We start from the raw sequence: 12,500 nt of genomic DNA on the forward strand, positions 1-12,500 counted from the left end.
CTGACAGAATCAATAGCAAGCCAGGCAAAATGCTTAGTGGCATTTCCTCCATCTTCATGTTCTGAGTTCAAATTCTACCAGGGTTGACTCTGCCCTTTTTCCTTTCAGGGATAAAATACTGGGGTCGAAATTGCTGCCCTTGTGTCAGAATTTGAAACCATTATAATTATTATTATTTTCTCTTTATCACAGGTTTTGTTGGAGCTCCTGGAGTTTTGCATGTGTAGCGGGCTTACTACCTGCAGCCTGTGGTACCTTTGAACATTGGGCCTGAAGGAGGCATAGTGGCTGAGTTCCTTTCAAGCGTTGGGCCTGACAGAGGCAAAGTGGCAGAGTCAAACTGTCCAACCCATGCCAGCATGGACAACAGACATTAAATGATGATGATGATGACAACGATGATGATTTATCTATCTTTCTCTATCTAATATACTTATCCTTTTTTGTAAGATTGTAAGTTGAAGCTTGAGTAAGATTTTACAGCTATTTCTAGTTAGTAAAGCAACCACATAGAGACTCCTGCATCGGCTTGCTGTGGTTGTGATGACAGACGTGGTGATTCTAATGATAGTGGTAGTGAATGGCAATCGTCATTGTTACAGATAAGTTGAGAGTTTTGATAGTACTGATAATGAAGCTGGTGGTGGTGGTGGTGGTCCCAGCCTAATAATGTTGGTAGTAGTGCTGCTGGTGCTACGGCTGCTGCTGCTGATGATGATGATAGTGGTCGTAGTGGTGTTAATTAAACAGCAATCACCCGTTTAGCAATCAGAACTAATTACTCCACTAAAATTATACCTCTTGATCTACAATTTCAAACGGGGGGGTTGATATCAAGTTAGTAGTTTCCAATTCGTTAGATGCATAATTAAAATCACCATCTGTGTATTGTATGTAACATCTCATACACCATTGAAAGCAGTGCTCTGGACTGGACTTTCTTTATCAACCCCCAAAACAACGAAAAACAAAGTCAGCTTCAGGCTGGTCTTGAACTCAGAGCACAGAAAATCAGAACAAATACTTGCAGACCATTTGATCTGATGATCTAAAGACTCTTATTTCCCTGCCTACATTGTCCAATGTGTGCTTCATTTTTTTGCCTTTTAAGGTAGTAGGGTGAAATTTGAGGAATTTGGCAAATATTTCTAGCAGGTCAAGCAACCACATTGAAGGTCTTTCATTCTCGTTGACTGATAGTGACTGAATAGCAGCACCACCACATTGACTGAAAAGTGGTAGAATATTTAGGCTGGATATTGCCAATTTGAATGTTAAAAAGGTTAATGTTTAAAAGATTAAAAACCAATTTTAAGTTAGCTCTCTCCTGCAAAATAAAAAGAAAATTTAACAAAGTGAAGAAAATTCATGTTTTACAAATAGGTAAAAACAAAACAAAACAAAAAAACTAATAAAGAATTTCTAAGAACCAAATGCTTACATATGTTAATTTGTTTACAGCATTGGACTTCACAGCCATGTTATCTTGTCGAAGCTCTTGTTTTATTTCATCCAGGCATTCTGCTATGTATTTTGCCTGCCAATGTAATAAAAGAATAAAGTTATAGAAATACATTAACAAAGGGAAAAATTATTTTATGATAAAATTGCGAAAACCATCCACCAAATCTCAGCAATCATTCACCCACGTTGCTCCATTCATTTGCAATTCCAGTCAATAACAGTTTAGGTTCGTTTTTTTTTTTTCTGTTTTTCTTTGTTGATTTTTCCTATTTTTTCTTTTTTCCTTTCTTTCTTTCTTTTTGCATGCAGTCTGCCAATATTTTTTATATTCAAACATTTCCTCGTCGTTTTCACTTCTCTTTCCCCCGCATGACTCCATTGCACATCCAAAATTATAATTAACACTTCAATCAATGCAAAGTCCTCTAGATTTATTCATGGTTTCAATGATATACAATCTGATTCTCCTATGAAAGGAGAAACTATGTTGCTAACAGAGGTAATTATACTATAAACCTCCTACTATCCACCTTTATTTTTAACCACTGTGCCATTACCAGCCTCCCACAAGAAGCCTGCATGTGTGTATATGTGTGTGTTTGAATATGCTGTTTATCTTTTAATTGTTTCAGTCATTGAACTGCAGCCATTCTGGAGCACCACTTTCAAGAATTTTAGTCAAATGAACTGACTGCAGAACCTTCTTTTTAAGCCTGGTAATTATTCTATTGATCACTTTTGCCAAACTGCTAGTTGCAGGGATTAAAACAGACCAACACCAGTTGTCAAGTGGTGGTTAGGAACTAACACAAAGACACACACATTTTCCATCTACCATATCCACTCATAAGGCTTTGGTCAGGCCAGAGTTATAGCAGAAGACACTTGCTCTGGGTGCATGGCACTTTGGGCAAGGTGCCACGCAGTGGGACTGACCTGGAACTACGTGGTTTGGAAGCAAGCTTCTTACCACACAGCTATATATATATATGTATATATACTATAAATACACACACACATATATCATTAGTTTGGAGAGACAGGATGGAGTCTCAATACAAAGAAAAAAGAGATGAAGTTTATGAACGGAACAGAGGCTGGGAATGAAAACCTGGTAATAAGAGAAAATGGAAAGGCTAAAAACATGAAAGTGGGGGTGACAGGGGTATGGTGCAAATGTTAGGAAAGCATTTGGAGCAACAAGAAGAAAGGAAGAAGATTATACGGAGAGAACTAAGGATAAAAAGTCAGAAAGGATGGCTAGAAGATGATAAGACAAGTAGACTAATGCAGAATGCAAAAACATATGGCAAGGTTATTTAGAAGATAACATTAGGAATTAAGAAGAAATCTGTGGAGAGTGAAAGAGCGAAGGGTAAAGGAGAGGAAAAGGAAGAAAAGCACCAGGAGGGGGATGTAAGTAGGAAGTATAGATTACGAAAAAGAGGGACGCAACAGAATGTAGGGGATAATAAACAAAGTTGTCAGTTGACCATATAGTGGGGGGAAAATATTGAAATAATACTTTTCAAGTTGTGCAAGAAACATATAAATAACTATTTAGATCATTTAAAGCAGGGGTCCCAGGCATCAACTGCAGGCCTGGGATCGTTTGGTTCTAGGCTGCAGAGAAAGAATTTTAAAATTTTATTTTTATTTTATTGACTATTGCAGTCTGCTGGGTGGTTTTGCATTACATATCTATTACATATATAATGTATTTGTATTATATATGTAATAATTAAATTATATATTATGCACTTAATTGTGTTTTGTTATGTGTGTGAAATTGGTCCGTTATGTGCGGGAATTGGTCCATGTTGCAAAAAAATGGTTGGAGACTATTAATTTAACATGCCTTATATAATGAAACAGTTGCAATTAAAATAATTCAAGAGTTGTTTACAGGAATTAAAATAAAGTTATTCAATTCAAAATACATGATATAAAAGAAGTTTTTAGATAGGAAAAAGTGAGGAAGATAAAAAGCAAGAAAGAGCAATAGAGAGGAGGAAGGACAAAAGAAGAGATGTATAAAGAGTGTGGGAGAGGATTAAAGAAGAGGGGGTGGAAGGAGGAGAAGGAATGGATGAGACACAGCAGTTGGCCATCTTTAAGGAAAGGCAAAAAGTGATTTGAAAAAAACTATTTAAAGTATTAAAATTATTTAGTTAAGAATAATTACAAGATGATGGTTCAGCTTAATTACAAGATACAAGAAACATTTTAAAATGTAATTTAAAATTTAAATCTCTTAATGTAATTAAAACAGCAAATTACTAGAGAGAGAAAGACAAGAACAATTTCTTTTTAAAATTGTAAAGAGTTGAAAGGTCATCAAATTAAGGAGGTCAGAGAATAAAACGACCCATTCAGATATAATTCTGATTGTTAACAAAATGAACCTTTATGCAATAAATGGCTTAATGGACAGAGGTTACAGAGCAGATAACCAATAATTTAACCCTTTAACTGCAAAAATAAATTTCATGGTTATTCCATTAATGATGACAAATATCTACCAAGAAATAGAATTGCTATTTTCTGTGAGTCATGTTGCTTCAATAAACTAAAAACATAACTCAACGAAAAATAGTTTCAACATGACATTCTTGAATAAGACGTGAATTGGTATATGAAACTGCTTTCTGCAGTTAAGGGTAGGGAAATTTTGAATGGATATACTTTCTGCAGTAAAAGGGTTAACTAAATGTGGGTCATGACAAGAGAAGAAATGAAAGTGAAGTAGCCCAAGACCTCAAAATAAAGGGGATATGGGTCAGCATAAAACCAAGACCTCAAAACAAAGGGAGCAGGGAGAATGGTCTGCATAAGGAGGTGGGATAATTAAAATGTAAATAATCAAACAAAAGAGGATGACAATAAGCCCAATAGAGGAAAATAAAAGGGTAAACAAATATAAAAAACAAAAATAATAGAATGCCATAAGGTCATAAGGGTTTATGTTAGGAGTAGGAAAAGCTTAAAATAAATGCATTAAAATAGTTGGTATCAGTAAATATTGATGTTGGGATTAGGAGGCAATAATGAGTGTCCAAGAGTGTGTGTAGGTGAGGCAGTAAAAGAAAATGGAGAGAAGGGATAGGATACAAGCTGGAAGTATTTGTAGGTTTTAAAGATTTTTATGATTGCACAAAAACCTTTTAGATTGTCGAGGTGAATTTCCTACAGCTGGATGCCTTTCCTCTCATCAACCCTCGTGTTTCCAAACAAGGGAATGTTTGCTCATGACCAGGAATATTTTCAAGAGAGATAGGAAATGAAGGACAATGCTTGCATAACAGTGACTCACAAGGTAGGAACCAACCTGATGTTAAAGAAAATGACATTTGGCCAACAACTCATGCAGTGAGACTGAACTCAGGTCGTCATGGTTGCAAAGTGAACTTCATAAACCTTTTGACCATACTGCATCTCCACACATACACACACCGCTGGCAAGCCAGAAGACTGCTTTGCCGTGGTTTCTACAGCTGGATGCCCTTCCTAAAACCCACAGATGTACTGAGTGCTTTTTACATGGTACCAGCACCAGTGAGACCACCAAGTAACTTGCAAGACAAAAGCCATCAACTGATAGTGGAGAGAATAGCATTGGTGCCAGGTGATGAGAGGTTAAAGTATGATGGAGGTACAGAAACAGGCATCATAAGTGTATGCATGCACACACACACACACACACACACATCATTATTATCATTTTAAACATCCATTTCTATTTTCATGCTTGCATGGTCACATGAAATTTGGTGAATCTACAGCTGGATGCTCTTCCAGTTGCTGGTTTTCTCCTATTTTCAAGCATATTCTGTTGTTTGCAATCTTCTGTGGAAACTTATCTGGTCATTGGGAGTGTTACCTTGCTAAGAAACAGGTAAGAATTGGAAACTGGAAGGGCAGAAATCTGCCTTAAATTCTGTCCAACCCATGCAAGCATGGGAAAGTGAAAGTTAAATGATGCCGATTGAGTTTTTAAAAATATATGCCATACAAAAATGTATGAATGGGTACATTGAAGGAATTGAAGGAAATTGATGATGTAATTACAGTTTTAGACCTTTTGTTGCTGTTTATACATTTAATGTTTTGAAAGAAATATTTGTGGTGTTATAAATCAAGATTAGTAAATGCTTGGGTTATGGTATGTTAAAAAGGTAAGATGTAAAAAGCAAAGATTAATACAAAATGAACAGAAAATGAAAAAGCTAATAGTAGTACTACCAGACTTCTTACATCAGCACCCTGTGTGTAAAATTAAATAAAAGAGATCAAGCTGAAGTCAATAATTATTATACAGATATTAAAGTTATGTCATTATAGAGTAGCGGTTATAAAATAAAGTTAATGGCTTTTAAGAGATGAATTATAATATAAGTTCAATACTCAAGATAGAGGGGAAATAAATTTACTATGAGTTAATAGTGTTAGTAGATTACAGAAGCATTTAATTATACTTATATTGTCTGACATTCAAGTCGAATTTTTCCAACCAAAATTTACAACCCCAAAAAGTAGGTTGACTTATACACCAAAACAGCTTTGCAAGACCAAAATTTCCAAGTGAAATGCAACAGGATTTGGAAAGATGGTGACAATGTTTGTATATTTACACTATATACTATGTTGACTTGTATGCCAGAAAATACAGTATATAGAACTGTGTCTATGAATTTAGAAGTGGCAAGCAATTATTGTTAATGGGAAATTTATATATTTATCATCCTCAATAAATATTTTAGGAGTGGATAAAATTGGGCAATGCAAACAAATCATCATCATCATCATCATCGTTTAACGTCCGCTTTCCATGCTAGCATGGGTTGGACGATTTGACTGAGGACTGGTGAAACCGGATGGCAACACCAGGCTCCAATCTAAATTTGGCAGAGTTTCTACAGCTGGATGCCCTTCCTAACGCCAACCACTCCGAGAGTGTAGTGGGTGCTTTTACGTGTCACCCGCACGAAAACGGCCACGCTCGAAATGGTGTCTTTTATGTGCCACCCGCACAAGCCAGTCCAGGGGCACTGGCAACGATCTCGCTCGAAAATCCTACGGGAGCCAGTCAGGCGGTACTGGCAACGGCCACGCTCAAAATGGTGCATCTCATGTGCCACCCGCACAAGAGCCAGTCCAGGGGCACTTGCAACGATCTTACTTGGCTTGCCGGGTCTTCTCACGCACAGCACATTTCTAAAGGTCTCGGTCAGTAGTCATCGCCTCGGTGGGGCCCAATGTACGAAGGTCTTGCCTCACCGACTATGATTTTGTTTTAAATTAAGTTAACGAAATGATGTATGACAAGTCAGATTAAACAAGGGTAACTATCATGAAGCAGATTCAGGAAAAGATAGCGAAGGGGTAATAAATGATATGAAATCAGAAGCAGTGAAATACAACAGATCATAATAAGTGCAGTAAAAGTACTGTAGTGACGCCTTAATAGCAGACGACATTTCCGGAAAGTTTATCCACGCATGCGCAGGGACTAGTTCCGGAAGGAATACAGGAAGAGTCCCATGCGCATGCGTAGTCATCGACATCCAAGCTTTCGCGCTTCTTTTCATTCTCTTTCACCCTGGCCGACGAAGAGCCTAGACGTCGTAGCAGCCTCTCTCCAACATTCCAACTCTGGAGCTACACAAATAACCACGCAACTTCATTGACGGCGTCTCAGTAACCAAAGGGCGAAGTGCTGCCGAATTCTATTGTAATAAATATTGTTGTGTTGATAGTTCAGAATTTGCGTTCCGTTGTTTCTCAAAGAAAATTAATGTATGGAAGCGGAGTACACCTAATGGTGTATAACCACTTCCCTACAGTACTTTACAGTAGAAATTTGTGATGCAAATAATGAAGATAATAAAATTAATGTGTATATATTAGAATTTATAGAAAAAGGACAAGAAAATTGATATTGCAGCACAGGGTTAATGTTGCTAATATACAAAATGATAGTGTTTTGCTCAAATTTATAGTGAGAGTGATTTATTAAAATATTGATTTAACTGTTAGGAGATATCGCTTTCTGGGTTTTACAAGGAACATTCAAACTGTAAAGGAAACATTTCAACAGTTATGTTCTTATAAAGAAAAGACAGTCTTCAAAAGCGATAGGTGTGATTTAAAGTATAACAGAGTGCTCTCCAGATATGAGTGAATATCTAGTGAAACCATGGCCCCCAGGGCTGCATGTGGCCCTCAAGAATCCTTCCAGCAGCCCTCAACAGTCTTCCCTCTATGAATATAATAGATTTTTCTTTAGACTTGTGTTTTACTTTTTTTGGTGCAGCCTCCTAAAAAAGAAATCCAGGTCTGGGATCTGGCCTGGATATTAAAGGTTGAAAACCACTGCTTAGGATCAAAGGCCAGTTAAGTGGAATGAGCAGAAGAATATAATTTAGCTACAGGTATATACATTGTCAATATATAACCAAATGCAACTGGAAGCAATAGCTAGGTTTGGTTAAATTTGGGATTTGAAAAGAACTACAGGCTGGGAGAAACATGAGTAAATGGTGAAGTTAGGTGCGTGCGTATGTGTGTATGTATGTATGTATGTATGTATGTATGTATACATATATATATATACACACACACACACTCAGATTATACAAATAAAATGAACCGAACATCTTTTATATTTTTCTCCTTCATTTTTTCTTTATTGAACTTTTAATTTTATATAAATATTTATCACATTTTGAAGGCGACCAAGAATTTCTTTATTACCGGTCAAGTCCATCTATAAAAAAAAATTCTTTTTTTTTTAATTCCTGTATGACTATCTAGTCTTCTTTTTTTTTGTTTTTCTAGATAAGTACATTTAGAATTCATTATTCAACATTTCCTTTTAATGACGGCATGGAACGACTTTGATAAGATTTGACTGTTGTTTCTAGCAAACTTGCGTGACTATAAAGCGGCCAACCTCGTTGGTTCGCAACGCCTTCTTCAGAAGCAATTGACGTTTCCCAACGTAGACAACAAAATACGCAAGCGGTTCCACAAAATCAAATTCCGTTATATATTATATATATATATATATATATATATATATATATATATATATATATAAAAGCATATCAAGTAAGTCGAAGCATCGTTGTTTAAAATTATTTTTAAATAAATAACACGAGGATCTAGTCAACCATATTGACATATTATTGATCGGTAAAGTTGTCTTCTCATACATAATAAAATTAAAATACTAACTGAACATTTTGTGCGTGTGTATCTAATTATTTAAAACTAATTAATTATAAACACGCTAAAAGAAAACTACCTCGAAAAGTAGGTGTCCAATGGTGATCAATTCATTAATGCGAAAATGGATATGGATATAGAAGCCATAGGAGACAAATATATATATATATATATATATATATATATATATATATATATATATATATATATATATACATACGTACGCACATATATATAATACACACACATGTGTATGTATACACATACAATAATACACACACACACACATACACAATCATTTAACGACCGTTTTCAGGCTGGCATGGGTTGAACGGTTGGAGCCACGGGGCCACGTTGAGATCTATCATCAGCCAGCTTTAGCATAGCTTCTATATACGTATGCACATACGTACACACACACACACACACACACACACACACACATATAACCACACAAACACACACATGATGACTATCAGCTCATTACAAAAATTGACCACCTCTGTGTACACAAATGCTTAGTCCTGACATAAGATCTTACGTGGCTTTTTTTTTAGACCAGACATACTTTTAAAAAGAAGTCCACACAAATAGCACGCTAGCTTTGGTGCAACTTGAACTGCCTGTCGTATCTAATCTTGATGAGCCTTGGAACATTTCTTTAGACCTCCTTTCAGATTGGCACATCCTGTTGTATATGTAGCATTGATAAGGGGAAAACTGTTCTATAAACAGTAGAAAGTGTCCTAATTTGTGCTCTTACGTGAGATTTAAGCTGAGCCTCAGGCAGATTTTGCCACAAAATGTACAAATGAAAAAGTTTAACCAAGTTCATATTCTATTACTGGCTGCTTTTTTCTCCACCCACCTTATTTCCTCTTAATATTTCAGGTGGCAAGTTAGCAGAACTGTTAGCATACTGGGCAAATTGCTCGATAGCATTTCACCTGTTTTTATATTCAGAGTTCAAATGCCACCAGAGTTAACTTTCCTTTTCATCTTTTCAGAATAAATAAAACAAGTACCAGTTGAGCATTGGAAGTTGATGTAATCGACTTAACCCTCCCCTAAAATTGCTGGCCTCGCGCCAAAATCTGAACCCAATATCACAGATTAAAGTAAGGCGGTGAACTGGCAGAATCATAAGCACATTGGGCAAAATGCTTAGCAGCGTTTCGTCCAGGGTAGACTTAGCCTTTCATCCTTTCTAGGGTTGATAACACAAGTACCAGTTGAGCACTGGAGTTGTTACAATTGACACACCTGTCCTCCAAAATCGCTGACCTTGTGCCAAAATTTGAAACCAATATTTACCTGTACTAGCCTGTTTTCTTCATAAGTTTTCACACCGTCCCATAATTTTGAACAATCCACTATGAGACTTTCCAGGTTATTTTTTGGGGGGTGGGGATCATTTCCTACATTCAAGTTCTCCATCAATACATCTTTAAACCTTCACTTTGGCTTACACCATTTCCTTTTTCACTGAACAAGTTCTCCATGAAACAATTGCTTAGGAGTATGCCCATCAGCCATGTGGAACAATATCTCCAGACGATCGCATTTGCTTTTTCAAAATCATTGCTTAGATGAAACAGATGTGGCTAGGACATCAAAGTCAGAGGTGGTTGAATTCCATTTTATTTTCAGAATATGGCATAAACATTTTTGAGGAAATTGTTCTACGTGTCCAAAGTAATGTTTGTAACATGCCCAAGTTTCAGAGAAATATAGAGAGGATAAGACAAAAGATTTATAAACATATTTTTGCTTTGTTGCTGATGTCTTTGTGACCAGAGCCAAGACACTAAACTTTCTAAAGACTTTACTGACATCTGAATCTTCAGGGATATTTCTGAATCTAATGTTTCACCTTGAATCACTGCACTCCAAAGGGATATCAAGGATTCAACAATCCTAAGATTACACATGGAATAATGATATATATACCTAAGTACATACATACATACACATAAGTCTAACTCATGCCAGCATGGAAAATAGACATCAAATGATGATGATAACACAAACACATATATAGATCTGCATACACATATATACATAGATACATACATATAATATATATGTGTGTGTGTGTAAAACAGATACACACACACACATGTATGTATGTATCCTTTTTTTTTTTTTTTTTTTTTTACTCTTTTACTTGTTTCAGTCTTTTGACTGTGGCCATGCTGGAGCACCGCCTTTTAGTCGAGCAAACCGACCCCAGGACTTATTCTTTAGAAGCCTAGTACTTATTCTATCGATCTCTTTTGCCGAACCGCTAAGTTACGGGGACATAAACACACCAGCATCGGTTGTCAAGCGATGTTGGGGGGACAAACACACACACAAACATACACACACACATACATATATATACATACATACATATATACGACGGGCTTCTTTCAGTTTCCGTCTACCAAATCCACTCACAAAGCTTTGGTCGGCCCGAGGCTATAGTAGAAGACACTTGCCCAAGATGCCGCGCAGTGAGATTGAACCCGGGACCATGTGGTTGGTAAGCTAGCTACTTACCACACAGCCACTCCTACGCCTATGTATATATATATATATGTATATATATATATATATATATATATATATATATATATATATGTATATATAATGTATGTATATATATATATGTATATATATATATATATCTATATTTGTATGTATTTATATGTATATATATGTATATATATGTGTGTGTGTATATATATATATATATATATATATATATATATATATACACACATACATACATACATATCAGTATTATTTCAATGTCCACTTCTTTTCTATGTCTGCATGGATCACACATAATTCATGGAGGCTGATTTTCTATGGCTTAATATGCTTCTTGATGCCAACTCTCACCTGTTAGCCACACATATTTTTTCATGGGAGATTGGAATTACATGCACACGACAGGCTTCTTTCAGATTCCAAATAACAGAGCCGCTCACAAATCTTTGGTTCGCCTGGGCTTGTACAATGCAACAGGACTGAACTGAAAATCACATGCTTGGGAAGCAAGTTTCTTAACCACATAGCTATGTTGTATGCATGTGCATATATATATCTTTAGCTTTTACTAGTTTCAGTTATTAGGCCATGCTGGGGCACTGCCTTGAAGAATTATAGTCAACTGAATCAAGCCCAGTATTTGTTCTTTGTTTTTAAGCCTGGTACTAATTCTATCTGGTACTAAGTCTCTTTTGCCAAACTACGAAGTTACGAGGACATAAACATATCAACATTAGTTATCAAGTAGTGGTGGGGAACACACACACACACCCATATATATATATATATATATATATATATACACATTGCTTCGATGGAACAGATGCAACTAGAACACCAGAATCAGATGTAGATGAATTCCATTTTATATACACACATACAACAGGTTGTCTATCAAATCCACTCACAAGGCTTAAGCCAGCCTGAGCCTATAATAGAAAAACACTTGACCAAGGTGTCACACAGTGGGATGAGAACCTGGAACCATGTGGTTGGTAAGCAAGTTATTTACCACACAGCCACTCCTACACATATAGACGCAGACGTGGCAAGTAGCTTGAGTGGATGTGGTAGACGGAAACTGAAAGAAGTCCTTCGCATATATATATATATATATATATATATATATATATATATATATATTGGGTCTGGGTTTGTCTCCCCCACCATCGCTTGACAATCGATGTTGGTGTGTTTACGTCCCCGTAACTTAGAGGTTCAGCAAAAGAGACGATAGAATAAGTACTAGGCTTACAAAGAATAAGTCTTGG

General features: G+C 36.2%; 1 protein-coding gene across 5 annotated transcripts in view; it reads right to left on the minus strand.

Moving 5' to 3' along the window:
• The window catches only part of LOC106879847 (AP-3 complex subunit delta-1), a 57,898-nt gene that overhangs the window by 39,272 nt on the left and 6,126 nt on the right, over positions 1-12,500 (minus strand). For all 5 annotated transcript variants that reach the window (XM_052975997.2, XM_052975996.2, XM_014929561.3 and 2 more), the window contains exon 2: positions 1,442-1,537. In XM_052975997.2, coding sequence (XP_052831957.1) covers positions 1,442-1,537 — 96 coding nt within the window. The remainder of the gene's footprint in view (positions 1-1,441; positions 1,538-12,500) is intronic.

Source organism: Octopus bimaculoides, chromosome 23 (genome assembly GCF_046866305.1).
Source record: "Octopus bimaculoides isolate indiv1 chromosome 23, ASM4686630v1, whole genome shotgun sequence".
NCBI classification, from domain to species: Eukaryota; Metazoa; Mollusca; class Cephalopoda; order Octopoda; family Octopodidae; genus Octopus; species Octopus bimaculoides.